Source organism: Callorhinchus milii, unplaced genomic scaffold (genome assembly GCF_018977255.1).
Source record: "Callorhinchus milii isolate IMCB2004 unplaced genomic scaffold, IMCB_Cmil_1.0 Scaffold4, whole genome shotgun sequence".
NCBI classification, from domain to species: domain Eukaryota; kingdom Metazoa; phylum Chordata; class Chondrichthyes; order Chimaeriformes; family Callorhinchidae; genus Callorhinchus; species Callorhinchus milii.
This window is the reverse complement of record NW_024704745.1, coordinates 34,746,771-34,774,332: the sequence shown is the minus strand read 5'-3', so window position 1 is coordinate 34,774,332 and position 27,562 is coordinate 34,746,771. Positions and strand designations below refer to the sequence as shown.

At 38.1% G+C, this 27,562-nt stretch overlaps 1 protein-coding gene across 1 annotated transcript; it reads left to right on the top strand.

Annotated features, from left to right (window-relative positions):
* The first annotated feature begins 468 nt into the window (after positions 1-468).
* LOC103176908 (claudin-10) lies at positions 469-23,063 on the top strand. The gene is made up of 5 exons (XM_007890785.2): positions 469-814; positions 11,137-11,298; positions 11,466-11,541; positions 13,473-13,580; positions 22,329-23,063. Exons 1-5 carry the CDS (start codon positions 595-597, stop codon positions 22,453-22,455), a joined length of 693 nt encoding a protein of 230 aa, XP_007888976.1. The 5' UTR covers positions 469-594; the 3' UTR covers positions 22,456-23,063.
* Positions 23,064-27,562: the final 4,499 nt, after the last annotated feature.

Sequence of the window (27,562 nt, the reverse complement as noted above, 5' to 3'; positions counted from 1 at the left end):
GGTCAGACTGTCAAGTTTTCCGGGACCCTACCCCTTGTGAAGGCGCTATATAAATGCAAGTCATTATTGTTGATACAGGCATAAGCAAAATAGCAATATATCCATTTCTGTTTATTATTAAACAGGACTTTTATAAATACCCTTAACTCAGGTGGTATTTTGATAGACTTTGTCCTTTGCTTTCACTTGTAAGGTTCACTGAATATTCTGCGAATCTAATCTTAATGTAATAATTTGTACATTGTAGGCAAAATCATTTTTAAACAAAAGGCATCGAAAAATACAGCTTCTGTAAATAATTAAATAAAATTATTGTAACTCTAGGAATTCTTCTGTGTTTCCTTTTCATGAAATGTCTGTTTTTCATTTACTTTGTTTAGGAAGTATCATTAACTAAGCAAAACTAAGCACCTTCATCCAAATTAATTATTTGCACCTTGAGTACACTTTTAATCATCTACTGTGCATAAAGTTTAATTCCACACTATCTCATGTTTGAAAGTGGACAACTTACAGCAGAAATTATTCATTTCTTAGCGAAAAGAACAAAAAAGTTTGCTGAACAGAAACTAGCATCCTCCAGAATATACTACCATGGCTCACTCAGGAATGCAGATTCTAGGTTTCATGTTTGGTGTCATTGGAAATAGTTGTGTACTTGCTGCCATACTGTCTAAAGAGTGGAAAATAACAAGCAGAGCATCTTCAGTGATCACTGCTACATGGGTCTTTCAAGGTCTTTGGACGAACTGTGCTGGAAATGCTCTTGGATCAGTTCAGTGTCGTGAACACCTCACTTTATTCAAGTTAGACGGTAAGGTTTGTTTTCAGCTTCAATTACTTCGGTCAGGTTTTTCATCACATTTTGATTAACATCCACTAATCCTTTTTACACTGACAAAACAATTACATGAGAGGTTAATTAATCTATGAAAGTGCTGCATTAGTTATATTCAAGTGCTTTGAGAAGCTACCCACAGAATGGCGCTTTATAAATTTGAGTTGTTGCTGTTGTTGTACTTATTTACCATGTTGTTTCATTACGTCTGAAATATTGTTTTAATATTTAAAGTAATATCATAACTTCTTGTATTCTTTGTGAAAACAGATGATAACAAAGGCAAAACAATATTCTCAGTCCCCTCACAGTATTATGGTCAGTATTATGTTTGAACCTATACGGGAATTCAACATTACAGGTACTAGGAGACAACAGAAATATTTATTCTTAGGTCTAAAATCAAAAATAAATAAGGACAATAGTTAATTATTGCATGACATTCACTCCACAGCTGAAATATTTGAATCAATGGTGCTGTCTTTAAAATGTCAACTCGTTCTCTGATAATTTCTCTTAAGGAGAAAATGTTATCTTCTTTTGGTTGTTCAGAAAGTTGTGAGATCAAATATCATTTAGTTTCAGAGATGCAAATTTTTGTGTGTGATCAGAAAGTTTTCCAACAACAACAACAACTGGGATTTATATAGCGCCCTCCACGCCGGACGGCGTCTCAGAGCGCTTTACAGTCACGGATCCCGGGACCAAGCCAGGGGGAGGGGGAGGAAGGTGACCAAAGGCGCGGTCGAAAAGAAAGGTCTTCAGCAGAGACCTGAAGATGGAAAGGGAGGGAGCAAGACGAAGGGAGTGAGGAAGGCAGTTTCAGAGCCTCGGGGCATAGTGGCTGAAGGCACGGCCGCCGAGGGTGGAGCGGAGGACTTGGGGGACGAGGAGGAGGCCAGACCCAGAGGAACAAAGGCAACAGGTGCTGTTTTGAGGAGAGAGGAAGTCAGAGAGGTAGGAGGTGCAGAGGAGTGCAGGGACTTGAATACGAGGGTGAGGATCTTGAAATCGATCCTCTCTGGGATAGGCAGCCTGTGCAGTCTGGCAAGGACTGGGGTGATTGGGGAGCAGGGTTTCGTGCGGGTGAGAATGCGGGCGGCAGAGTTTTGAATGATTTGGATTTTATGGATGGTGGTGGATGGGAGACCGGCGAGGAGGGCATTAGAGTAGTCCAGCCGAGAAGTGACAAAGGCATAGACCAGGGTTTCAGTGGCTTTTGGAGTGAGGTATTGGCGGAGACAGGCGATGCGTCGGAGGTGGAAGAAAGCGGTGCTGGTGAGGGACCGGATGTGGGGGAGGAAGGATAATTGGGGGTCGAACCTGATGCCTAGGTTGCGTATGGGTTTGGAGAGTTTTAGGGGGAGGTCGGGTAGGTGGAGGAGGTGAGAACCATGAGATTTTAGACGGTGATGAGAGCCGAAGAGTATGGCTTCCATCTTGTCAACGTTCAGCTGAAGGAAGTTTGCGCTCATCCAGCCCCTGAGGCTTGACAGGCAGCCTGACAGAACATCAGGGGACTAAGGGCCGCAAAGAGAGGTGGAAAAGTAGAGTTGGGTGTCATCTGCATACATGTTTAATTATTGACAGGATGCATGGATTTTTAATTAACAACTGGAACAGGTTACTGATTAGGATGTTTTTAAAACGTTGTGATGCTGTGATGGAAAAACAGTAAAGTGGGTGTTCTGGAAGGATGAGATTAACTGGGCAAAAGGATCTTCTTCATCTACCAATCTATTGCTTGTAAAAGTTTACTTACTATTGATATCAAGATATCTAATCTACAGTTACCCGGCTTATCCCTTTATGATGTTCTGCTCCTTAATCTAACTTTTTAACTCCTGAAAATCCCTCTGCAGGATTGGAAACCTACTCTTTCCTGTGTCATTGTTCCAATATGAACCACGACTTCTGACTGTCCTCCCTCCCACTCCAAAATCATTAACACTTTATTAGCTCCACTATGAGTTTACAAAGAAATGTACATTACTATGTGTACTGTGAAAAAGTGAGCACATCACTTGCACTTGGCTTTATTGCAATGAACATGTATCTGCCTCCTGTCCTCCTGCATTAAGGATGATGCTAAGTTCAATGTTTTATAGCAATAAGTTATAATACTTGAATATGATATATCATTTTTAACATACATATCAATATATAATACATGAAGATATAACATTGATATACAGTAGAAGCCGCTTTAGCGGAAGACGATTAATCCCAGAGACCTGGTAAAGTTAATTCTCCTGTGATGTCAGAAATGCTGGAAATTAAACCCTAGAATTAAAATTCAATAATGTGAGAAAAACACTTACAGGCATCTTTGGTTTGTTAATAGATTCATATAAACCATAGTTTAACAGTTTGTCAGACTTTCTATTAGTCTGAGAAACGATTCACAAAAGCACAAAGTTTGCACAATTTTCTCCAATGTACAACAGGAGCCTAATGTGCAAACTTCATTTTCCATCATAAGGACTTTGATAAGGAGAAAATAAAAACAAAAGTTTTCAAAATAAAAATCTCTTGATTGCACAATAGTGAGTGGCACATGAGAAGTAGCCGGAGAGAGTTTGCAATGCTGCTCTCTGGATGAGACAGTGATCATTACCATGCCTGTTTACCCTGCTAAAATTGTAAAAGTGATAAAATATATAACAACAACAACTTGCACCTATATAGTGCCCTCCACGCAGGGCATTATCTCAGAGCGCTCAACAGTGGCAGAGCCTGATTCCGAGTTGGGGGTAGGGGAGAAATGGTCGTAAGCACAGTCTAACAGGAAAGTTTTCAGTTGGGAATTGATAGAAGGGAGAGAGGGGCAAGGTAGAGGGATTATGGGAGAGTGTTCCAGAATTTTGGGGTGTAGTGGCTGAAAGCACGACTTCCAAAGGTGGGGCGGAGAGTCCAAGGGACGAGCAGGAGGCCGGTGCCAGTTGAGCAGAGGCGCTGGGGAATGGATTTTGGAGTGAGGAGGTTGGAGAGGTAGGGAGGTGCCAGGAAGTGAATGGATTTGAACATGAGGATGAAGATCTTGAAGTCGATCCATTTGGTGATGGGGAGCCAGTGGAGCCCGGCCAGAACTGGTGAGATGAGGGTATGGAATTTGGTCCAGGTCAGTATGCGGGTGGCAGAGTTTTGAATGAGATGAATCTTATGAATGGTGGAGCTGGGGAGACCAGCGAGAAATGCGTTGGAATATAAGAATCCTTTCTTTTGATTTGGCAACTTTCATGTCGGGAGTAAGAACGGCAGCAGACACTTGAGGATAGATTTTTGAAAAAATTGTTTACAAGAAACAGAATGCAGGTAAGGAAATTTGAAGAGAAGCCAGTGTGCTTTTCAGACCATCGGCTGCTGAGAGTACAAACAGAAGCCCCAACAAAGGTAGATATAGAAAAAGGATTATGGATGCTGATGGGAATTTCATTTGGCAAAAGGTCAAGCTTGGGAGAAATTGAATATATTCAGTAATTAAGGTGAAGAGAAGGATGAATGAGTGGAGGAAGAAGATGCTGATGATGACCGGGATTGTATTGGTGAAGTATTTGGTGCTGCCAATATATTGGAAGGATTTTCACTCCAGATCGAAGAACGGGGAGAATCATGGAGAAATTGATGTTTCATTTTGTGTGCGTGGAAAAGATCAAGAGTGAGGAGAGAAGTGATTGTGAAGAGAATGGAAAATAATAATAATAATAATAATAAAATGAGGTGGAAAAGGGGTTCTAAAGATTCTCCTGTTATTAAAAGTGGCCTCTTTGTATGAAGTAATGAAGGTGTGGGTGAAGAAAAGTTCTGAAGAGTTTTTTTTCATGCTATGTTTGGAAATGCGTGGCAGCATTTAGGGTGTATGCAAAAGGACCACACAATCCCTTTTGCATGGGAAAAGCTGAAAGAAATTTAGAGGGGGTTTGATTTTCTGAAGCAAATTGACTTGAGGTTTGGGAGAGTAGAGGTCTGGGATATGGAGGGGGTGTTGGGGAAGGAATAAGAGGAGTTCCAGATAAGTGTTTTGAGTATGTGTGAGATAATGTGAACTATAGGGACCTGATAGATTCACAGAACGATCTTGTGTGGATAGCAATAAATAATTACCTTCTGTGCAGAAGTTTCTGGCTCTAAAAGAAGTTGGTGTTTGGTAGCAAGCTGCCCAAGAGGGAGTTGTACGAAGCAAAAAAATGTCTGCACATGTGTTATGGGAATACACCTTTGCACAGAAGGTGTGGAAGAGGTTGAGAAATTCTCTGAAAAGATTTGTGTTATCAGACTTGATGGTCAAAGAGGATATTGTTTGCGGGCCCAAGAAGGGCTTAAACAGAGATGGTAAGGCAAGCATAGTTGGTGGTATGTGCGACAAAGGAGGCCTTTTGGTGAGCGGGGAACAGATTGGTCCACCAGAAAGATGAATTAATGGAGATCAATATGGTACTGCAGGTTTGCAAAGAGTGTGCGGGACTGTGTTTGCAGAGACATTCAAAAGAAAGGAGAGGAAAAAAGACTGTGAATATGGAGTCTGTAGGACTGTGACTCTGCAGTGGAACAGATCTTTCTGTGAGCCTGCTGTTGGGCAGGGCATGAAGGAAATAGACTGGAGGATGCTGTGTTCATGGTTTTACTTTTGCTAAGTGCAAAATCTAGATGTAACAGATTATGTTTTGTTAGTTTCTACAACTGGTGTGAGTAAACAAGCTGAGATGGGAACATGTAAACTTGTTGCCTGGGCTGATATTTTGCTTAGGCAGGGAATCAGTTAATGGTGTTGCATACTTAATTGCTATTGTACCAGCAATTATGGGTTAAATAGAAAACAGAGTATATTGGGATTCATATTTGCAGTTAGGATAATGTGGAGATGGCTTTGTTTAACTTGGTGAAGGTCAGAAAGATGTTGTCTTGGTTCATTTTGAGAAGTCATTACTCCACATTTAAATGTGGGGTTTGTTTTATGTTTTTTGTACATTTTTTACCAAATAAATCAAATTGATAATAAAGAAACTTACCAACATGTTGTGTTTTGGATTGAATATCATTACAAGATTCACGTGAATTTTTTAAAAAAAATTGAGCTTGCAGTCCTTTAACCTCAGTCAAAGAAACAGCAATGTTTTACATAAATAAGTTGGCAGGCAAATCTGAAATAACATCACACAGCCACTCCGAACAAAACACAAAAAAAATTATATATTTTAGACTACCTGTCTGCCAACAAGGATTTCCTCCTCTTAAGGCATAATTCAAAAGCGACTTTCTTTTGACAAACAATTTGCTTAAGCAAAAAATTCCCAAACTAAGGGAATTTGTTTGTAAGATGAGAATCTGCATTAACAGTTTTGAATGGTGACTAATAGGTTACATAACAGTGTCAAGCCCTGCAAGCTGTTACCACACTCACATCTAAGTAATGACAGACTAAAATGTAAATTATCATGAAGTATTTGAAAATGTTTAACACTGAATGGACATATTTTTTACCTCTCATAAGGTGTAAAAGAACAGTTGTCTGCTCACCCTCTTCACTCAACTAGCAGGCTTGCTGTGGATCCCCTGTCCCCTCAACACTACCATGGGTGACTGAGTTTATAAGCACCCCCTTCCCCCTGGAACTTCCTGCCTTTATCCCTCAGCTTTACCCCCTCTCTAGGTATCTTTAAATCCCATCCACATCTTTGAACACACCTGATGTTTAGATGAGAGATAGACAGATACTTGAGTACTGGAGGGTAGAACAGGGTTGAATGGCTTCTTCCTGGTCTTTCATATATTTCTATGCCTCACAAGTCAATGCAATTTAATCCCTTTAATGCAACTATATAAATATTTTAAATAGTTCAACAAAATAATATTTTAATGGAGTGAAAAATCCAATATATGATGTGATTATCACATAACGTACTCCATTTTCACCCCCTTTACATGTTGTATGTGCCAGCAGTGACATCAATCTTAATACGGCGGCCGTGCCTTCAGCCAATACGCCCCGAGGCTCTGGAACTCCCTTCTTCACTCCCTTTGTCTTGCCCCCTCACTTTCTATTTTCAGGTCTCGGCTGAAGACCTTTCTTTTCGACCGAGCCTTTGGTCACCTTCCTCCCCCTCCCCCTGGGTCAGCCCCGGGATCCGTTACTGTGAAGCGCTCTGCGACACCGTCCGGCATGGAGGGCGCCAGATAAATCCAAGTTGTTGTGTTGTTGCAATACAAATTCCGATCAGTACCATAATGTTTAAGACAAATTATTTAGTGTCGCATTGTGGAACTATGTTGCAATAGATGAATAATTCAATCTTTACTAATCTACTTCCAGCTTGTTTTCATGCTTTCCACATTATTGCAATAGCCTTTGAGGTATTATTACTGGAAAGACTAACCAGATGCTTACATCACCACTAAAATAAACCACACATTAAAATATCCTTCCTAGCTATTATCATGCACATTAATGGAGATTTGGCAGCTTGCATTTTGAAACAATCCTATGCTGCTTGAACTGGATGATTACAATATGCCACTGTGCAGACAATACATAATGGCACTGATGCTTTTTAACATTGTAGCTGCATGTACAAAATATTATTTTTAGTTGCAATCACAAAAAATGGTATTTTTAATGTCCATTGATATGTTTTTAAAATCCACTTGTCTATGAACAGTCTATTCCACCAGATCCAGGTTTCGTACATCTTACATCACATTAAATTACCACAACACTCCTAATTAGTCAGCACTGCCATCATCTGAACTCACTGAATATTCTCACTGAAACCAGAAATATCTGAAATAAAAACTCTCAGCCAGAAGGTATTTTGTGGCTTGATCTCTCTCACCTTACAGGGTATGGAAAACTTATGCCACTGAGAAAGTCACATTAACTATAATATATAAATTATGCAATTTGTGGCACTTGGAGAATTCCTCTTTCACATTCTCCTCCTATCCATTTCAAACTTGGTACTGTTCTGCAATTTGTGCCCTGGCCCTTCACTATGTACCTCAGTAAAGAATACCTCATAGTTCTAAGGTCTACAGAGAAGACTTGAGAGGTGCTGTCAACAAGCTAAATGCCTCCAAGTGCTATTACAAAACGTCAGCATCAAGCTCAAATGCAGCTGAAGCAACTTTTATGGCTGTAAACTGTTCAAAATAAATCTTTTTATTTGCAAACAACTTCACAGCATGCAAACAAATGCACTGGAGCCACATCACATCAACTTTGGCTGAAACAGGTACTTAGTGCCCCCTGTTGTCTATTAATTTAATAACAGCTGTTTTGCTTCCTGGATTGTTTCTTAATTTATTAATTGGAGCAGCCTTCCACAGAATGGTACACTGTAGGTTCATACTTTTAACCTACATCATTTTACTACAATAATGTATTCTACAATAATACATACATTATTTTCAATTAATCATACATTGAGTTTTAAATCTCACATTGAACTGGTGGGTAGTTGCCCCAGCAGAGATGATAAGTTATCTCCCGAGATGTCTCTTGCACGTAATCTTAAAACTTGTATCTTAAATGTTAAGATTGCGCAGAATTTTAGGAAAATGTAAGCCTTAATTCAGCCTTAATTTGGAAGCTAATGTTCTCCAATTATTTTTCGACACTTCATAATACTGATGTTCAAACAAAAACAGAATTTAAGACATTTCCAAAATTTTGATAAGCTTAAATTTTAAGATGATGGTTTTCAGAAAACCAATAGGTTTGCAAGCCACAGGTATAAACTTTTAACCCCATAAGTAACCAATTACAAAACAACATTTGTAGAGGCTTTGGAACTTGGGGTTCACATACACATGTCTTTGAAGGTGGCACGACAGGTTGATAGAGCTGTTAAAGAAGCAGCTGGGATTCTTGACTTTATAAATAGAGGCATAGAGTACAAAACCAAAGACATTCTGCTAAACCTCTATAAGTCACTGGTTTGGCCTCAGCTGGAATATTGTGTCCAATTCTAGGCACCACACTATAGGAAGGATATTAAGGCCTTGGATACCGTGCAGAGGAGATTTATCAGAATGGTCCAGGATGAGAGACTTTAGTTATGTGGAGAGACTAAAGACTACTTACATGTTAAGCAGAATGACAAGTGAAGAGGTGCCCCGCGTTAACACTTTTCATGGGAAGTGGCAGGATATTGACAGCATGGAGACTTAGTGATACATTAAGCCAGGGCTTCATTAATGGGAGTTTACAGCTGCTCATCCAAAGAATGGTAAATGTTGAGAAAGGCTAAAAACAGACATAGAAATAATACGAATCATACAATAATCCTTATATTTGGTAAAGTGCCTTTCATGTCAAAAGCACTCATCCCAAAGCACTTCACAGGATTCATTGTAATGCACAGTGACTCTGTATGTTTTGTGGGTGAACTCGGCAGCCGTAAATTGAATGAACAATTTTATTTGCGGGAATTTTGGCTAGGCACTGGGAGAAACTCTCCATTCTTTAATAATAATCCTTGCATTTGATCTCAAAATCCTTCAAAGAATATACTGTAAAGTGAATTAACTATATTCTGTGGGCGAAATGTGGCAGCCAATTGTGCACAAAAGTGTCCCACAAACATTGATGGATTGAGTGACCAAATTCTTTTTTTTTGAAGGAATTATTATCCACGGAAAGCAATCCACCATTTGACTAATAACCAGTTCTTACTTACTACTAGGTAAACAGAGGTGTGTGGAGTAAGGAAATTTTGAAAAAATATCATTGTTTTATCCAGTTCCAGTGAACAGCACTTAGATTTCAAAATGCTGCATAACATAATGTTAGGATATAGGCTTCTACACACTGTGAATTGCCAATTTCAACCATATCCCAAGACAAGATGCCAACAGGGGCAAGATAGAGTGAGAAAGAGACAGATAATCAGATGCATATAGCTTTTATTCATCTCCTTCTGTCCGGTGATAGACAAGAACATTGGGAACAGATTGTCTGCACTTTCTCAGCTGGGGAACCATGAGGGGGAAAGGGGGGAGAAAAATATAGAAAATGTGCATTAAAAAATCCTTTCTGGTTTAACCTGGACTTATCCTAAATTTCCTTTAATATGTCTACAATAAAATGTATTATCTGTTGTGATCTGATCATTTGTAAGTGTGTTTCATGGCATTTGTTGACAATTATCACCACAGATTCAACGTGAATGGAGCAATGACCGACTGATTTCAATTTGATAAGACTGTTCAGTTTCTTGCTGGAAAGAAAGCCTCTTCTCCAATATTTTTTTCCTATAGGTATAAATATATGACCTAAGTTAGCCAAGGAAGGCTAGAGTTTTTCTTTCTACATCCGTTAAATAGCTGTGTGAGAGTTATTTATCATTCATTGATATTCTTTATTTCTCAGTCTTTGTTGATATTTAAAGATACAGGAACTCTGAGGCATGAGAGTGGGTGAAGGGGGAGGTAAAGAAGGAACATTGGGAATAGAGAAGAATCAAGAAAATCATGCATCATTATGATGAGGGCAACAACATGTGCAAATAGTGGGACAATTGATTTCAACATATTTTATGTTGAATTGTGGGGTATGGTTTGTTAATTATATGCCTTTCACGTTGGGAGGATGCCCCAAGGTGCTGGGACATCCTGAAGATGCACTAAATAATGATGTAATAATTAACATCTTAAATGATCACCGCATAGTTTTTGATCTAAAGGGGGAAAGTTGTTTGCGTAATAAACAGGACCCTTATACACTATGCAAAAATGTTTTAAACCTATGAGAGTCACACTACGTTACAGTCACACCATTTTACCATATATTATGTGAAGCGCTTTGGGACATCTTCTTAATATGAAAGACAATATAGCAAATGCAAGGAATATTATTAAAATTATTTTGGGGAAAAGAATGAATTTAAAAATAATGAAAAGTTATCCAAGGAGGGCAGAAGTCAATGTGGTATAGACACACAGTACCTTAAATATAGGATTGCAGACGGTCGAAGCTATCAAATAGAATAATGATTCCCAAATGAAGACTGATTTAAAGAATTTTCTACAAATCTACAAAATCTTGAATTTTAAGAAAATTTTAAATGCTAAGATTGAGTGGAATTTTCGGTCTGTTAAAGGCCAACAGAAATTGAGCAAATGGGGTAGAACAGATAGTTTCAATGGGGAAGTAACACAACACAGACACAATTGATTGACCGGCCTCCTTACAATGAAATTATATTTCCAGTGTAATGTCAACAAAGCACTAATTTAAAAAATGTGATACTTCTTTTGAAACTTCATGTATGAGAGTAATTTGTGATATTCTTGAAATTTAGCCTATGTCCTGGTCTGTCGAGCGCTTATGGTCACCTCTATTTGTCTGGGATTTTTCGGTTCCATATTAGCACTGATGGGGATGAAATGCACCAACGTCGGAGGGTCAGAAAGGATTAAAGCAAAAGTTACCTTTTGTGTTGGATTCATGTTCATACTTGCTGGTAAGGACAACTTATCAAAGAGTATCCATTTTAAAAACACTTTGGTAAGGTTTTATTTGTTCTACATTTAAGGGTTAAATGAACAGCTTTTCAAATAATCATTCCAAATCTTTGGCATTTTGTTTTTGTTTTGTTTCATGTAATAGTCACTGTTCTGTATCTCCTAGGGTTGTCACCAATGGTTGCCTGCTCATGGTATGCATATCAAGTTACTTTAGACTACAATGATCCTCTTATGCCAAAGTAAGTATTTAATTCCAATATCAGGTTGTTTTCCAGTGCTATTAATGTTGATCATAAATTTGAAGGAAGTTATAATATGAATTCTTGCAATTGGCAGAACAGATGAAGGTCTCCTCTTTTAAAGGGTGTTAAGGGTCACTAAGTCCTTTTACAAAAGAGTACTTTGATAGGACTGTGCGGACACAGAACAGAACAAAAGAATAAACATTAACTAAATAGCATTGAGGAAAAGGTTAGATTAGTTCCTGAATTTATGTATTCTCCACAAACTGGATATTTGGAAGTATTAATGTCTCTTTAATAAACTTTTCCCTGAGTCCACATGATTTTTGCATTCAGCAATATACTGGCATCTTCCCTTCATTTATCATCTTGAATCTTTTTTGATCACGTGTCATTTCAAATATCAGGAAATCACAATAACAATGAAAAACATCAAATGCTATCTATCTTTGTTGGATAAGAAAACATAAACATCCCCATTTAATAATTTACAAATTCCTCCTTTTCTAACTAAATGAATCACTTGTTTGTTTACCTTGAACCTAAATATTAGGTTGCACTCTGTGATTTCTGCATACAAATAGGCATTCTTGAGATTACTAGCTGAATAACAGTTCTCAAGGTACTGAATAACAGTTTGTTGAGAGAACTTCAACTTTATAAGGAATTTGCTTAGACTCTTGTCACTTTGTCACATGGTACAGTGCCTTGGAATTTAAAGAAAGCTCCAAAAATGAGATGCAAAATTTCAATGTTATGGTTCTCACTAATGGTATTATTTGGTTGGTTGGAAAATCATCCATTCCTCTTGCAAAACACCATCATCATTATGATGCCTTCGAGCTGGATTACTATATCGAGGACGTGCCTTACAGGGAATAGCAATTTTCCATTGATAAATAAGGCTCAATTGGTTGAAATTAAAGTGCCTTTCCACCATTGGGACCGAAGGTGGAAGCCATTTTCTCTCTGCCATTTGTAATGTTCATATGTGAAACATTCTCGGCGAGTGTTGCATTTCAGTCTAGTGAATCTGCATTGAATTATACAAGAGAAATATGATAGAGCTTACTAACAGTTAATCTAATTCCTAATTGATGCAAGTTCTCAGTGCAAACCAGTCCCTAATTTATCACATAACTGTCAATCTCTACTCCAAGAGGTCATAAGGATGGCTGGTATAGGTATATGAAAATTCACTGATGTCGCTCAAAATGTTCTTTTGAAGTTAAGGTAAATTGAACATTTTAAGCAGTTTAGAGAGAGTTTTTTTTATTGATATGGCACACAAAATAAACCTTGCAACTAAAATTGTTACTGAAAAAATTGCAAGAAATCCATCATCAAAATAATTGTTGGTGTGTTTTTTATAAGTTTCAGTAGGAAAAACTGAAAGACTCCAAAAACTTATAGGGACAGTCCATCTTGTCTCTGTTAAATACATTAAAGGCTGTATAATATTGCTCAACTTTTACACATGGTGAAGGAAAGTGAGTGAAGAGCTATCTTTAAATAATTGATGTTATGATAATAATGTTCCTTGCATTTGATATAGTGCCCTCTCAAGGCATTGAGATGCTTCAAAGGGCTTCACGTGATATACTGTAAGGTGGTGGGACTATGTGTATTTTGTAGGTGAAATATAATGATTTGTGAAAATATAAGGAGTAATTTTCTGTTCTTAAAAGCAGAAAAAAATAACTGTATTAATGTTAGCATTATCTAAGCTGAATTTTGCTTTAATTTTGTTAGAAATGTCAATAACATAACTACTCTGAATTTCATTCGAGGATTCCTTCCACTAATAATGTTTTAATGTCTGGTAGCCTATATTTGAACATACGTTCCTTTTAAAGAATGGCACATAAGGTTGTAGCAAGTTTAAAAAGTTTTAGGTAAACATTCAATTTATATGTTTGCCTCCACAGATATGAATTAGGAACTGCTTTATTTGTTGGCTGGTCTGGTGCTGCTTTATGCATTATGAGCGGTGTGAGCTTTTGCCTTTCAATATCTGAGGATAAACATCCCCGAAGGTATGATTATTGTAGGAGTCAAATAATAATCAACAAATGGAACAGATTACCAGGAAGGGTGGCAAGGGTCAGGAGACTAACCTCAATTAAGACACTGTTTGATGATATCATGGAAAGACGTTAGAATGGGTATTCTTGAAGGATGAATTGAAATGGCTGAAGAGCCTTCCTTACCTGAACCTATCTTATGATCTTCAAATGAACAGAGAGAGTGTTCACTTCACCTTCATCTTGTCAAGGTTTCAGATGTGGCATGTGTGATATTCTATACCATTTGTTACACAGGGCGATCCGTCAGTTCTTGCTTAGGTTGACAAAGAATAATAAGGGTGAAAAATGAGGAATGTGATGCGACCGCCATAACCAGCAATAATTATCTCGCCTCTGCCTTGCCTGTCCCCACTGGAGCTCTCTGCTCTAAACCTGTTTCCGTAAAGAATTCTACAAATCTCAACACTAAAAAAGACGTGTGTTACGAGAGAGGAAAAATATAATGGGAAATAAATGTTTGATTGATTTGCAGGCTGCGATTGTTTACACTGTAGCACATGGAGCAGTATTTTCCAGTAATGAAATGTAATGGAATATTTTCCAGAAATTAAATAGTGGATAGGGTTAATTTGTTATTTATAACACGCTAAAGATCAACTGAGCACGTAGAGTTCATGCCGAAACTGTAACATGGTAAAGGTATCATGTTAGCTGTGCTGTTCCAAAATATACTCTTTAGTTCTTTTATTCATTTTGATACTTTGCCAGCCTCGACTACTGTAGGATCCAGGCTTATAACCTTGAGCTCATTTTCATTACAGCATGGAAATAAGAACAAAATAACAGCACAAATCACACGCATCAAGTTTGCATTCAATGAATTCTGCCTTTCATTTACGTGCTTGAGACCATCTATCATTGCTCCCCCACCCAACCACCCCACCACCACAGCCTCCCATCCACCAGCTGTTTCTAAATATCTCTGCTATCTTGAATATAAAAAGGCAGCAAATATTAGAGATAAGGGGATACAGTGATTATTTTTTAATTAAGTACTGAATGCTGTTTGGGAGAAATAGGATTCTATTATCGTTAATGGAAAAGCATCAGTTGGCGAGGGTGTACCCTCAATGATGAGCGTCTCAGCTAACAAGCCCATTGAATTTCATAAAAGCTTAAAAGTCTACAAATCCAGTTGTGGAGTGATGAATTTGAAGTCAAAATGCATGAACAGTGGTTTGGGAAAAGGACATTTTTGTACATCTGCCCTGCAAAGCTTGGTGAGTATAGAAATGGACTGGTGCTATGGTATTGTTTGTGTCCCCCAAATACAGACAGTGCATATAACACTCAGAGGATGTGACACATGTTATTGAAAAAACTGTGTGACTTACAAGAAAAGCATCAAGGTACGAGAGGAACATTGTTGTGCAGTAAGATAAGGGGCACGTATGCATCAGTGAAGGCTGGTCACCTTTTTTGACAGGTGAGGCAATCTGAATTTGCCTAACCAAGCTACCTTGTTAACATGCCAATGGGCCCTTCACACATGCACAATGTATTGGTCTTTCTCCCGCTGGCCTTACTCCTGCGACAGCATTGCCTCGCTCCTGTGGCTCCCACCCCAGTACTGCCTTGTTCCCATGGCTCCTGAGCTGGTACTGCCTTGCTCTAATACTCCTGAAATTCTAGGATTTGCCTCATTTGCTTCACCTGAAGAGCCGCCATTGATATACTTATGTGAGAAAGTTAAAATTGGAAATATGTGCAAAAATGCAGTACTTACAATACAATTACAGCTTATATACATAAACCTTTCACATGAGGACAATTCTGGATGGTCACTGGAGCTGAGGGTCATTGTGGTGGGATGGGGTGAGGAGGGGAAAAATGATTGAAAACAAGGTCAAAGAGATACTATTTGAGACATATCTTGAAAGAATGGGGGTGGGGGTGGGGGAAGCATGTCAGTCAGTAGGGACTTTAGCATTAATGTAGAAAACAAAATTGTACAAGTTACTAGGAACATGCTGTGATAGAAGAATGAATATGTTTCAGGATATTCCATGGGTCCAATCACTGAGATTGAATCACCACTGCTCCATATTATGCTTGAAGAAAAATTGACAACAAAAACACAGAAGCTATCAAGCAATGATTTCCACACATCAAACACAAATAAGCAAAACTAGCAGATTATCTTCAGGAGGGATAGTTATGTTGGAATAGAGGAATTCAATTGTGGCAAATACCATATGATTCAGATAGTATATGAATTGCACCAGAGTATGTGGCACAAGAATGCAACCATACACATTGATTTGTGCATAAGTACATCATCTATCTTCTCTTCTTCTATCTTCTTCTATCTATCTATGTGGAGTCCTGTAGCTCAGTGGTTAGAGCACTCGCTTTGCAAGTGAGAGACCTGAGTTCAATTCCAGGCAGGGCGAAACCTTGGGCAAGTTTCCTTACTCCACACAGAGCCTAATAATAATCCCTCCAAAACCAAAAACAATAATAAATTGGTCATTTTCAATCTACGACTGTTTGTGGGACATTGCTGTGCGCAATTGGCTGCCGCGTTCGCCCACAAATATACAGTCAATTCACTTTACAGTCTATTCTGTGAAGCGCTTTGGGACGTCCTCCCGACGTGAAAAGCGCTATATCAAATGCAAGGATTATTATTATTATCTTCTTCTATACTAATAAAACGACAATGTCTGTCTGTGCTCAAGAGGGATCTCTATAACTAATTGATGTGGAGACATGATTTATACCTCATCAGAAAGGTCTTGCATCTCGGAGTGACATGGACATATTTGTTTTCAGGTATCTCCTATCGTTCATGAGTTATTTTCAGTTTTGCATTTTTCACTGCAGTTACACCTGGTGGCCAGTGAGTCAAAGTGATGCTGTGGCATCGTGCGTCACATAGCACCTACCACAGCACACACTGCAGTTACACTGGGTGACCATGCCAGCTGACCGTGGGGCTGTGGGATCCTGCGTAGCCAAGTGGTGGCGGGAACAAAATAAACACAGACAAGATACACTGCGGCAACAACAATCAAATTACATTTTTAAAGCATTGAATCCTCCCATTGAGTCTTCCCAAAAGGAGTCTTTCCACAGGAGTCCTCCCAAATGAGTGTAGATAAAGATGAAATGTCTGTCTGGATCCTTTGGTTGCAAACAAAGCTGCAATGGGTACAGCGAGTACTATATAATACCACACTAAAGCTATGTCAGGGCAGTGTATTGGTGCAATGTGGTAACCAAGTGGATGTATGTGCTCCTGTGCAAGGATAATGCACCATCTTCTCTCTTTACAGAATGTTGAAAATCTAGTACACGTCTGCCAGACCAGAAAAGTAACACATACCTAAACATAAACCTCCATTGCCTCTAAGTGAAGCAAATATCAGCACAGAGAAATATACTGGGGAAAATGTTGACATTTCTGAGGAAGTCCATTTTGAGCTACAGGGCACTGGAGATGGAATGGCAACAATACAAGTCATGAAGGACCAGCTGGTATTGTCCTCAATGACTTGCATGGATGCAGAATTTTGAATAGACCTGCTTTCACACAGAAGTGATGAAGCAATCCTATTATAGAATTATTTGTCTCCGTTAAAACAATATTGGAAGATAGTTTGAAGGAGTTCAGCATTCGTATGTTGTTCAATGTTCCCAAACCTAATGAAATGCAAGAGCGAAACATCACTGCAGTCTGCTAATGAGGATATGCAACACTAATGGCAGCTTTCAGCAATTCTCCTATTCCTGTCATAAAGGTCTTGGGGTGGAAGACTCAAGATACATTCTTGGCAGCTCCTGAAGATTGATTATAGGCAACTATGGCAGAAACTCACAGGATCCCACTGTTCTGTGCTCAGTGGGCATCTTGAGATCTCCACCACTGCCATCTGTGGAGCACTACAAAACCATTTGGTATTCATGTTAATGGCAGTTCTAGATCCCTGCACAAATGGCAATCGTCAATGCTTCTGATATCATTGGGCCTCCAGTGACTGTAGCACACAATCCTATCACTGATATATGTATATTGGGCTCAGTTTCAGATACAGGTTAAAAGATCACCTGCTTCACCAGCAGAGTCACCATTAACTATGCAGCACCAGCCAGTGCTATTCCTTCAACTTTGGAAGCACACAACCAGCACAAAGAAGTACAAAGCACCAAAGAATAAATATGGGAGCTTTGGAACAAGTTATATTTAAGGTATACACCAGCAATGTACAACTTAATAAACACTTGTACATTTAAGTTTATCACATGAATATGCAGAACATCATTATAGAAGTTTCTAAAATTATACTTATATTTATTATAATATATCTTGCAGCATGCCATTCTTTTATTGTACTAAAGGGTCAGATGCCTCATAATTGCTTTTGTCTTACATTTAATGCCACTGTTTTAGGATTTGTCATAGAGGTCATCAAAATTCTGAAAGGTTTTGAGAGGATATGGAATGAAACAAATTTCTCGTTAATGGTAAATGGAAAAAGAAGGAAACGAGATTAGGAATGCCATGGGAATAGGTAACGAGAAGATTGGAAGAAATATTGGAAAAATACAAGAGTGCACCATATTTATCACCTACAACACTACCACTGCATTAGTTCATACATTCATTTTTATATCTGAAAGTATGGAACACTTTGCTGCTGTGACTGAACGGAGGTATTTAGAATGCTGAATATACAAATATAATTTGTTGTTGGTGTGGTATGCTAACACATTGTTTAAAGACTTTTAGAATATATGTGATTTGAATGAGATTAGTTGGAGTGAGGTAGTACTGCAGAGAGAAATCTTCTTTTTCCAGTTAATTGCCTTAATATGTTCCACTCAGGAACTGTCCTCTTTTTAAAAAAATGTATCTATTGAAAGGGGAGCTGGGTGTCATAAAGAAGACTGGAGGATTTGAACATATCAAATAACTTGCGTCGAATCTTGTAGCTCAGTGGGTAGAGCACTCGCCTCGCAAGTGAGAGACCTGGGTTCTATTCTGGGAAGGACGAAATGTTGGGCAAGTTTCCTCACTCCACAAGTCTCTGTTTAGCCAGCAGTAAGTAGGAACCCAGTTGTTAGTTGATTGGCAGATCGCTTTTCTGTTGATAATAATCCCTCAAAAAAAATAATAATTTGGTCACTCAATCCACGACTGTTTGTGGGACATGCTGTGTGCAATGGCTGCCACCCACAAATATACAGTCAATTCACTTTGCAGTATATTCTGTGAAGCGCTTTGAGACGTCTAGCAGATGTGAAAAGCACGATATCAAATTGGCAGCCGTTGGAAGTGCAGACCATTCACTGCTGGCTGGGATTTTCCCCACTTGCCGCCTGTTAGCCCTGCAAGCCAAAACCCGAACAGCTAGGATGGTTCCTAGCAAGCAGCGGAAAAATGATCAGCATTTCCAATGCCAATTTGGTTAAAATCAAACAGTCCACCAATTCACACACTGAGGTCACCAATCCTTAGTTCTTGCCAGCCTACACCTGAACTATCCAGCGTTAGGGAAGCACTGTGTACCCCTCCAGGGAGAAGGTGCATATGCCATACCAGTCAAATGGAAAATAGAGTCAAATGAAACCAGTCAAAGGGAAATTCCACATATGGAATTAGATTAGTTTGGAAGTTCTTTTGCATGGTGCTGAGTATTGCCATGTATCAGACTTACAATTAACTCTCCAAAAATCAGATACAGCAGATGGTACATTTTGGGTGCCAGGTTTAGGTTATACTCCTCATTGTTTTGCCGAAGATCTGAGCAATATAAAGAAAAGTAGGATAAAGATTTGAGACCCAATGATGCCTTTTTACTTGATGGGACCCATTTCAAGGTACTGAACCTGCCTGGTATATGCATTTTTACTTAAGATCAAATACATTTTGGCATTCAAGGGCCAGATTTTTTTAATTTATGTTGCTAATAAAGTTGAATTACTAGCAAATGTAATGCCTGATCTCTGAGAAACAAAATAAATCAGATCAAGAGGTCTATAATTCATGCTTTCTGTTTGGTCACTTTGGAAGTGATTGTTTCTAACCATATTATAATGTGTAATAATTCACTGCATTACTGATCACCAATTCAGAAATGAGGTAATGACAGATGTGAACAATTTTGATGTATACTCATAATATGTTCCTCCTACTAAAAACAAAGGATTACAAGATGAAATAGAGACCTTGATCATAGTGCATGAATATTTTATGAGAGCTCTGAATTGACCACCTGATATAAAAAAAGATTAATGGAACTGCACCAAGGTACAGTGATCGTATTATAAGTATTTAGTATAGTTGAATCACTTAGAAAATATCTGTAATCTAATAAAACTGTGTGCTGATTGATACGTTTGCAATAAAGATTAGCTTTAACGTATCTTAATCAGTACACATTCTTACTGTGTTGTTTTTAAAGATATAAAAATATATTAGGAATAGAATAGAAATCCACTAATTTTGAGGGATTTTTTGCCATTACATGAGAAAATCTATATTCTGATTAATCTAGTTTATAAATGTAAATTCTAATAGCATGTGTTAATTCTGGTTGTTTGGGCTCCAGTTAAATGTTTTTTATCTGGGTAACATAATTGCAGATGTTAACTCAGCTCTAAAAGCCATAAAGATTGGACAAATTACAGTTTCACATCCTCCTGAGGTGAAAGGAGCTATATAAAGGCAATTTGCTGTTGTTTTTCTCTCTGGAGATGAGATAATTGAGAGGGGACCTGATAGAGGTGTTTAAAATTATGAAAGGATTCGATAAGGTGGACATGAATAAGTTGCTTCTACTTGTCAGTGAATTCAAAATAAGGGGGCATTAATTATAACATAGCCAGTAGTGTATATTATAATAATCCTTACATTTTATATAGGGCTTTTCACGTCTTCTAGACGTCTCAAAGTGCTCCACAGAATATACTTAAAGTGAATTGACTGTATATTTGTGGACAAAACATGGCAGCTAATTGTGCACAGCAGTGTCCCACAAACAATCGAGGACTGAAGTTATAATTTATTATTATTTTTTTTCTTGAGAAATTATTATCAGGCATGTGAAGTAAGGAAACTTGGCCAAGGTTTTGCCCTGCCCAGAATCGAACTCAGGTCTCTCGCTTGCGAGGCGAGTGCTCTAACCACTGAGCTACAGGACTCCATATAAAAAGGAGTTTAGGAGAACGTCTTTAGCAACGGGTAGCAAGAATGTGGAACTCACTACTGGAAGCCGTAGCTGAAGCAGAAAGAATGAACATATTTAAGAGGAAACTTGATACGTGCTTGAAGAATAATGGAATAGAGGGATATGGGAGGGGTAGAGGCTCATGTAAAATATAAATACCAACACAGGCTAGTTAGGCCGAATAGCGGGTTCCCTTGCTGTAACATGCTATATAATATGTAAAATTGGGAAAGTTGTTTCTCAGAGCATAATCGAAATACCTTCACATCATAAACACTCTTATTTGAGGAGAAATCACCATAATGTGTTTAATTTCTAATATTAATAATAATCCTTGCATTTGATATAGCGCTTTTCACGTCTTCTAGACGTCTCAAAGCGCTTCACAGAATATACTGTAAAGTCAATTGACTATATTTGTGGGCAAAATGCACAGCAGTGTCTCATGAACAGTCGTGGATTACGTGACCAAATTATTATCATTTTTGTGGGGGAGAATTATTATCCCCAGAAAAGCAATCCGCCAATCGACTAATAACCGAATTCCTACTTACTGCTAGGTAAACAGAGGCGTGTAGTCTAACCACTGAGCAACACAACTCCACAATTACATATTATATTCAATATAAATATGCTTAATATATCATTTCACCAATGTAATGTTCAAACCTACAAATGTTCATAAAGGTGGGATGTGTGTTTATGAATCAAATTAAATAAGGATTTTTAGTTCATATATTCTTTTTTACAACATAATATTTATGGGGACCAAAAATTGTAAATTAAGACATTTTGTTTGGAGATATAGAATAACATATTATCATTAAACTATTTTCATGTATAAAATGCATGAACTTAGACTGTAATTAATATGCTCCAGTTTAATACAACCTCTATATTTCATAAAGATTGATTTATGGTGAAATTCTATTCTGTAATTTGTCCAAAGAACACATAGAAAATTAGCAGTTAGTTACAGGACGTGGAGTCCTGTAGCTCAGTGGTTAGAGCACTCGCTTTGCAAGTGAGAGACCTGAGTTCAATTCCAGGTAGGGCGAAACCTTGAGCAAGTTTCCTTACTCCACACGTCTAATAATAATCCCTCCAAAACCAAAAACAATAATAAATTGGTCATTTTCAATCTACGACTGTTTGTGGGACATTGCTGTGCGCAATTGGCTGCCGCGTTCGCCCACAAATATACAGTCAATTCACTTTACAGTGTGTTCTGTGAAGCGCTTTGGGACGTCCTCCCGACGTGAAAAGCGCTATATCAAATGCAAGGATTATTATTATTATATTTTACTCTATTAGAAAATGAAGGTCCTAAAGGCAATGATATCTGCAGAGATTGTGCCTAAGCTGCTTTTGCCATTTGCACTTATCTACCACCCTTTCCTGTGCATTGCTGTGTTGCATAGACACAAAAAAAACAGAATTTGTTAAGTTCAGGACATAACTGTGGCACATGCTTTGAGAAGGGGACACACAGCATTTCATTATTAACATGTTTTATTTCTTTCAGAATGGGTTATGGAGCAGCACCATTTCTTCCTTCTCGGACAATGGTGTACAATGGTGCAACAGAAGTGAGGTCAGCCAAAGGCGTGGGAATGGAACCAAAACAATTTGATAAAAATTCATACGTTTAATGGAAACAATGCATCCAGAAAAATATAGGGGTCTGGTTCACATAGAGAAATCTATTCACATATTAGAAAAAAATCTAATATCATTTCACATTGCTTTACACAAAGGCTCCAAAAGCAACATATTGCAGATCTTTATAAAATGTTCCTACTCTTTTTCTTGTGTGCAAACCTTTACACTTCATGTTAGAGCCTATTACCTATAATAATCCTTGCATTTGACATAATGCCTTATCGTGTTGTTGAAACCCCTGAAAGTGCTTCACAAGATATTACTGTAAAGTGTAATTACTGTGTATTTGTAGTTAAACATACCAACTTTTAGTTTGCCTTTAGAAATGTGTATAAAGAGATGGATTGAAATACTGGGTTTATAAAATGATTGCTTGAAATATATTAATAATCACTTGAAATATGCATGAAATGATTAAATGAAATAGGTATAAAATGACGTTTGAAATACGTATAAAATTATGTTTGAAAGACGTGTAAAGTAATTGTTTGAAATATATCTGAAGTGATTACATTCTAACTTTGGCCACCTCTGTAAGTAGACCGCTGTTATTATTCAAAATGACACTCAGAACAATAAACGGTTTACTGCCAAATAACAAAAGCTTCTTTTGAAGCTTTTGAATTTAAATGACTGATTATATAAGGCAGTGTGGCAGTGACTGAAAATGTTAAATGCGTTGTTTTTCACAAGTTACACCTATTACTTGGATTGTAATGAGTAATATGTAACCAGGATGAGATCAAATGGGCCGAAGGCCCTTCGTCATCCAAAATTCTCTTGTGATCTTTTTGGTTGGCCAACAAAATACATTTTCTTGATGGAATATTTCTTGATTTATGCCATAAATCAAGAAATATTCAACCAAGAAAAAAATGGATACAAGCTATTGACATGTGTGAATGTTCAGTGGGCCACTTATTGACGGCCCCATGGTCCACTTCTGGCCTGCAGGCCATGGGTTGGCTGGCACTGCTTTAAACCTATCCCCGAAGGGTGACAGATTGGAAACCATTGCCAATTTTTTATCCAAAGTGCGAATCTTACCTGGTTATGACATACTGAGCATAGCCTTTCAAACTCTTTGAAGGAAGATTTGTCATAATTTTAATATTAAAAAAAAGCACGCATTTGTTATAGAGCCTTTCACTGTAGGAGGACGTCTCAAAGCACTTTACAGGATATACTGTAAAGTGTAATGATTCTTCTGTAGGCGAACTTATACATCCTACAAAAAGCCAGATATGTAGGTCTAACACACTAAACCCTCTTAAAAGTGTTGCGCTTGAAACTATATAACAAGATTGGAATAGGAAGAGCTGCATTTTGGATGCAGTGCTTATTTGGGTCTTGTCTTATGTTATGCATTATATATTGCTCTACCGAACGCCATATAAAGTGTATTAAAGCATTATGGGTGTGGAGTCATTGTGTAGAAACAGAAAATAATATCAGAGAAAGTAAGGTCCATTAGATCGTAACATGCAGGTTACCACAAACGTTTCTGACCTTTACTTAGGTTTCTCAACATTTGCCTTGGGCCCAAGGCAAATGTTGAGAAACCTAAGTAAAGGTCAGAAACGTTTGTGGTAACCTGCATGTTACGATCTAATGGACCTTACTTTCTCTGTAAAGAGAATATAAATTGTCTAATTTATTTAAAACTACCTGGGGATACATTGCTACAATCCAAGTTAAGCAATTAACCAAACAGATAACATGTCCCCATCAAAGAATGGGCTACCATGGGATGGCTCTCCTGTCATCTTTAATTACTTACTGCAGTTGATGACAGGATGTTGGCTTCTGGATATTCACACAAGCAACCTATTGGGTTTGTATCTGTAGAATGAGCAGACTGTTCCTGCTTACTGACCCATTGCTTCTTTAGGAAATCATCCACAAAGGGTGATGTGCTATTTGTTTCTTGTCATTAGGATGCTGCAATGCGTAACTCCTTCCTGACACTCTGGTTCCAGATCAGATCATGTGCTTCTGGCAAATACCCTTGTAGATATGTCTCTCCATAAGACAGTGAAAGCCTTTGATAATGAAATCTCATTTGGTGCAACAGAATATCACTTGATAGGCAGTTAATTGAGCATTATTGACTGATGGTTTGATGAAATAGAGAAAGCAGCAAGTTCCAGTTCAGTTACAGTAAAGAGTTAGAAATAGCTACATTTTCAACATTTCTGTAGGGAGCTCCATCGCAACTCAGTTTGAGGTCCTTACATGAAACTGACAGCTCATTTCCCGAAAAGACTGTAATCTTGAAATGCTATTGCTCAACTCTGATAAATGAATGAAGAGAGAGAGAGAGGGGTCTTAACAAAGTAACTGGATCCCAAACCTGGCTTTTATTAACAAGAGAGGGTTGGATGAAGATGGCTTGTTGGCCTTTTCCCAAATTTTCAATTCTGCCTGATTTATCTTTATTGAATGTCCTCAGTATCTCCTTTCTTGGTTACTATCAATTTCAGCTACAACCGGCTTCGCTGCTTCTGAGTTTATTCTGTGGTGGGTACTTTTTGCATAGGTACATCAAGCTGACACTAAAACATTGGGAAACACTCTTGAGTCTCCAAAAAATAAGGGCGTAAATATATCAACAATCTCACCGGTTCCTTTTTGAATTAAAAAACTAAGCTTTTAATTGCAAATACTAAAATAATACTATAAATATACACACAGACTTTAAAAGTCATACATAATAATAAAACAAAAGGGGCAAAGTAACAATTGACAAAAGAATACAAATAAAAACAGAAGGTTTTATCGACAAACAGTTTTGATTGCAAATGGGACACAAACACACCAACATTCAAGTCTCCCTCTTCTCCCTCTGTTTCATTCTTGATCTGACCTATATCTTCTGATCCAGGACCTTACCAGCTAAATGATTTTGAAGGTCAGTTCATACATCAACAAAGGCTTTTGATCTCAATGAAACATTGAGGTTTGTTGGGGCTTCAAAGGATTTATTCAAATAGAGGTGTGAAAGAACTGGCTATTGTCGTTGGCCATCTTAACTTTCTGAGCGTAACGAGCTGGAAGACAATATATTTTCAATCATCTTCCGGATGTCATGGAGCCCCTCCTGTTGAATGCTGGATTTTTAAAATATAAGTGTTGTAGCATGACTGCTTTCAATTTAAAAATCCGTCACATGTCAATTTTCCTCATCCTTACATCGAGGCTGAATGTCTTCCCATTACACCATCATTGTTTTGTCCTCAACTATCCTTTCTGGTAACCCATTCCAGCTGTTAACAAATCTTTGTATAAATAAATACTTCCTAGTGTTTGTTATAAAATCGATCACATATTCCCTTGAGAAATAAAAATACTACAGGAAAAGTGGTTCAACCATGGCTAACTAGAGCAGGTAGGGAAAGTATAAAATTAAAAGAAAAGACCTATAACACTGCCAAAAAGAGCAGTAAACCCAAGGATTGGAAGGGCTTCAGAGACCAACAAAGAAACTGATTAGGAAGGAGAAAATGGTTTATGAGGGCAAACTAGCTAGGAACATAAAGACAGACTGCAAGAGTTTTACAGATACATAAAGAGGAAGAGACTAGCAAAAGTTAATGTGGGTCCATTACAGGCAGAGACAGGAGGAATTATAATGGGAGATAAAGATATGGCAGAGTCATTAAACAGATACTTTGCTTCTGTCTTCACCTTAGAAGACACTGAAAACTTACCAAAAATAGAGGGGAACCAAGAAACTAATGTAAGTGAGCAACTTAGGGAAATTAACAGCAGTAAAGTATTAGTACTAGGGACACTGTTGGGATTGAAAAATGACAAATCCCCTGGACCTGATGGTCTGCATCCTAGGGTTTTAAAAGAGGTGTCTGCTGAGATAGTGAATGCCTTGTTTTTGATCTTCCAAAATTCTCTGGATTTTGGAACGGTTCCCATTGATTGGAAAATCACAAACGTAACACCACTATTTAAGAAGGGTGGGAGAGAGAGGATGGGGAACTATAGACCAGTCCGTCTGGCATCAGTAGTAGAGAAAATTGTAGAATCCTTAATTAGGGACATTGTAGTGGGATACTTAGAAGACCATAAAATGATTAGGCAGAGTCAACGTGGCTTTGCAAAAGGGAAGTCATGTTTAACAAATCTTTTAGAGTTCTTTGAGGATGTAACTAGCAGGTTAGATAGGGGGGAACCAGTAGATGTCGTATATTTAGATTTTCAGAAGTCATTCGACAAGTTGCCACATAAAAGGCTGCTACATAAGATTAGGGCCCATGGAAATAAAGGCAATATATTAGTATGGATCGAAGAGTGGCTAACGGGAAGAAAACAGAGAGTATTAATGTTAGTAAAGAAATGGTTTTAGGTAAATTGTCAGGTCTTAAAACTGATAAATCCCCTGGACCTGATGGCCTACAGCCTAGGGTTTTAAAAGAGGCAGCTACTGAGATAGTGGAAGGCTTGTCTTTGATCTTCCAAAATTCTCTGGATTCTGGAACCCATTGATTGGAAGATTGCGAACATGACACCACTATTTAAGAAGGGTGGGAGAGAGAAGATGGGGAACTACAGACCAGTTAGTCTGACATCAGTGGTAGGAAAAATTCTTGAGTCCTTAATTAAGGATGTCGTTATGGGATTCCTGGAAGGCCATAACAAGATTAGGCAGAGTCAATGTGGCTTTACAAAAGGGAAGTCATCCTTAACTAATCTTTTAGAGTTTTTTGAAGATGTATCCAGCAGGTTAGATAGGGGGAACCAGTAGATGCAGCATATTTAGATTTTAAGAAGGCATTTGACAAAGTGCCACACAAAAGGCTTTTGCACAAGGTTACGGCCCACGGGATTAATGGGAACATATTAGCATGGATTGAAGAGTGACTAATGGGTAGAAAACAGAGAGTAGGGATAAACGGGTCCTTCTCAGATTGGCGGGATGTAACTAGTGGAGTGCCACAAGGATCAGTGCTTGGGCCTCAACTATTTACAATCTATATCAATGATCTAGTCGAGGACATAGAACTTAAAATATCTAAATTTGTGGATGATATTAAGCTAGGTAGGAGAGTAAGTTCTGAGGATGACACAAAAAGATTGCAAAGG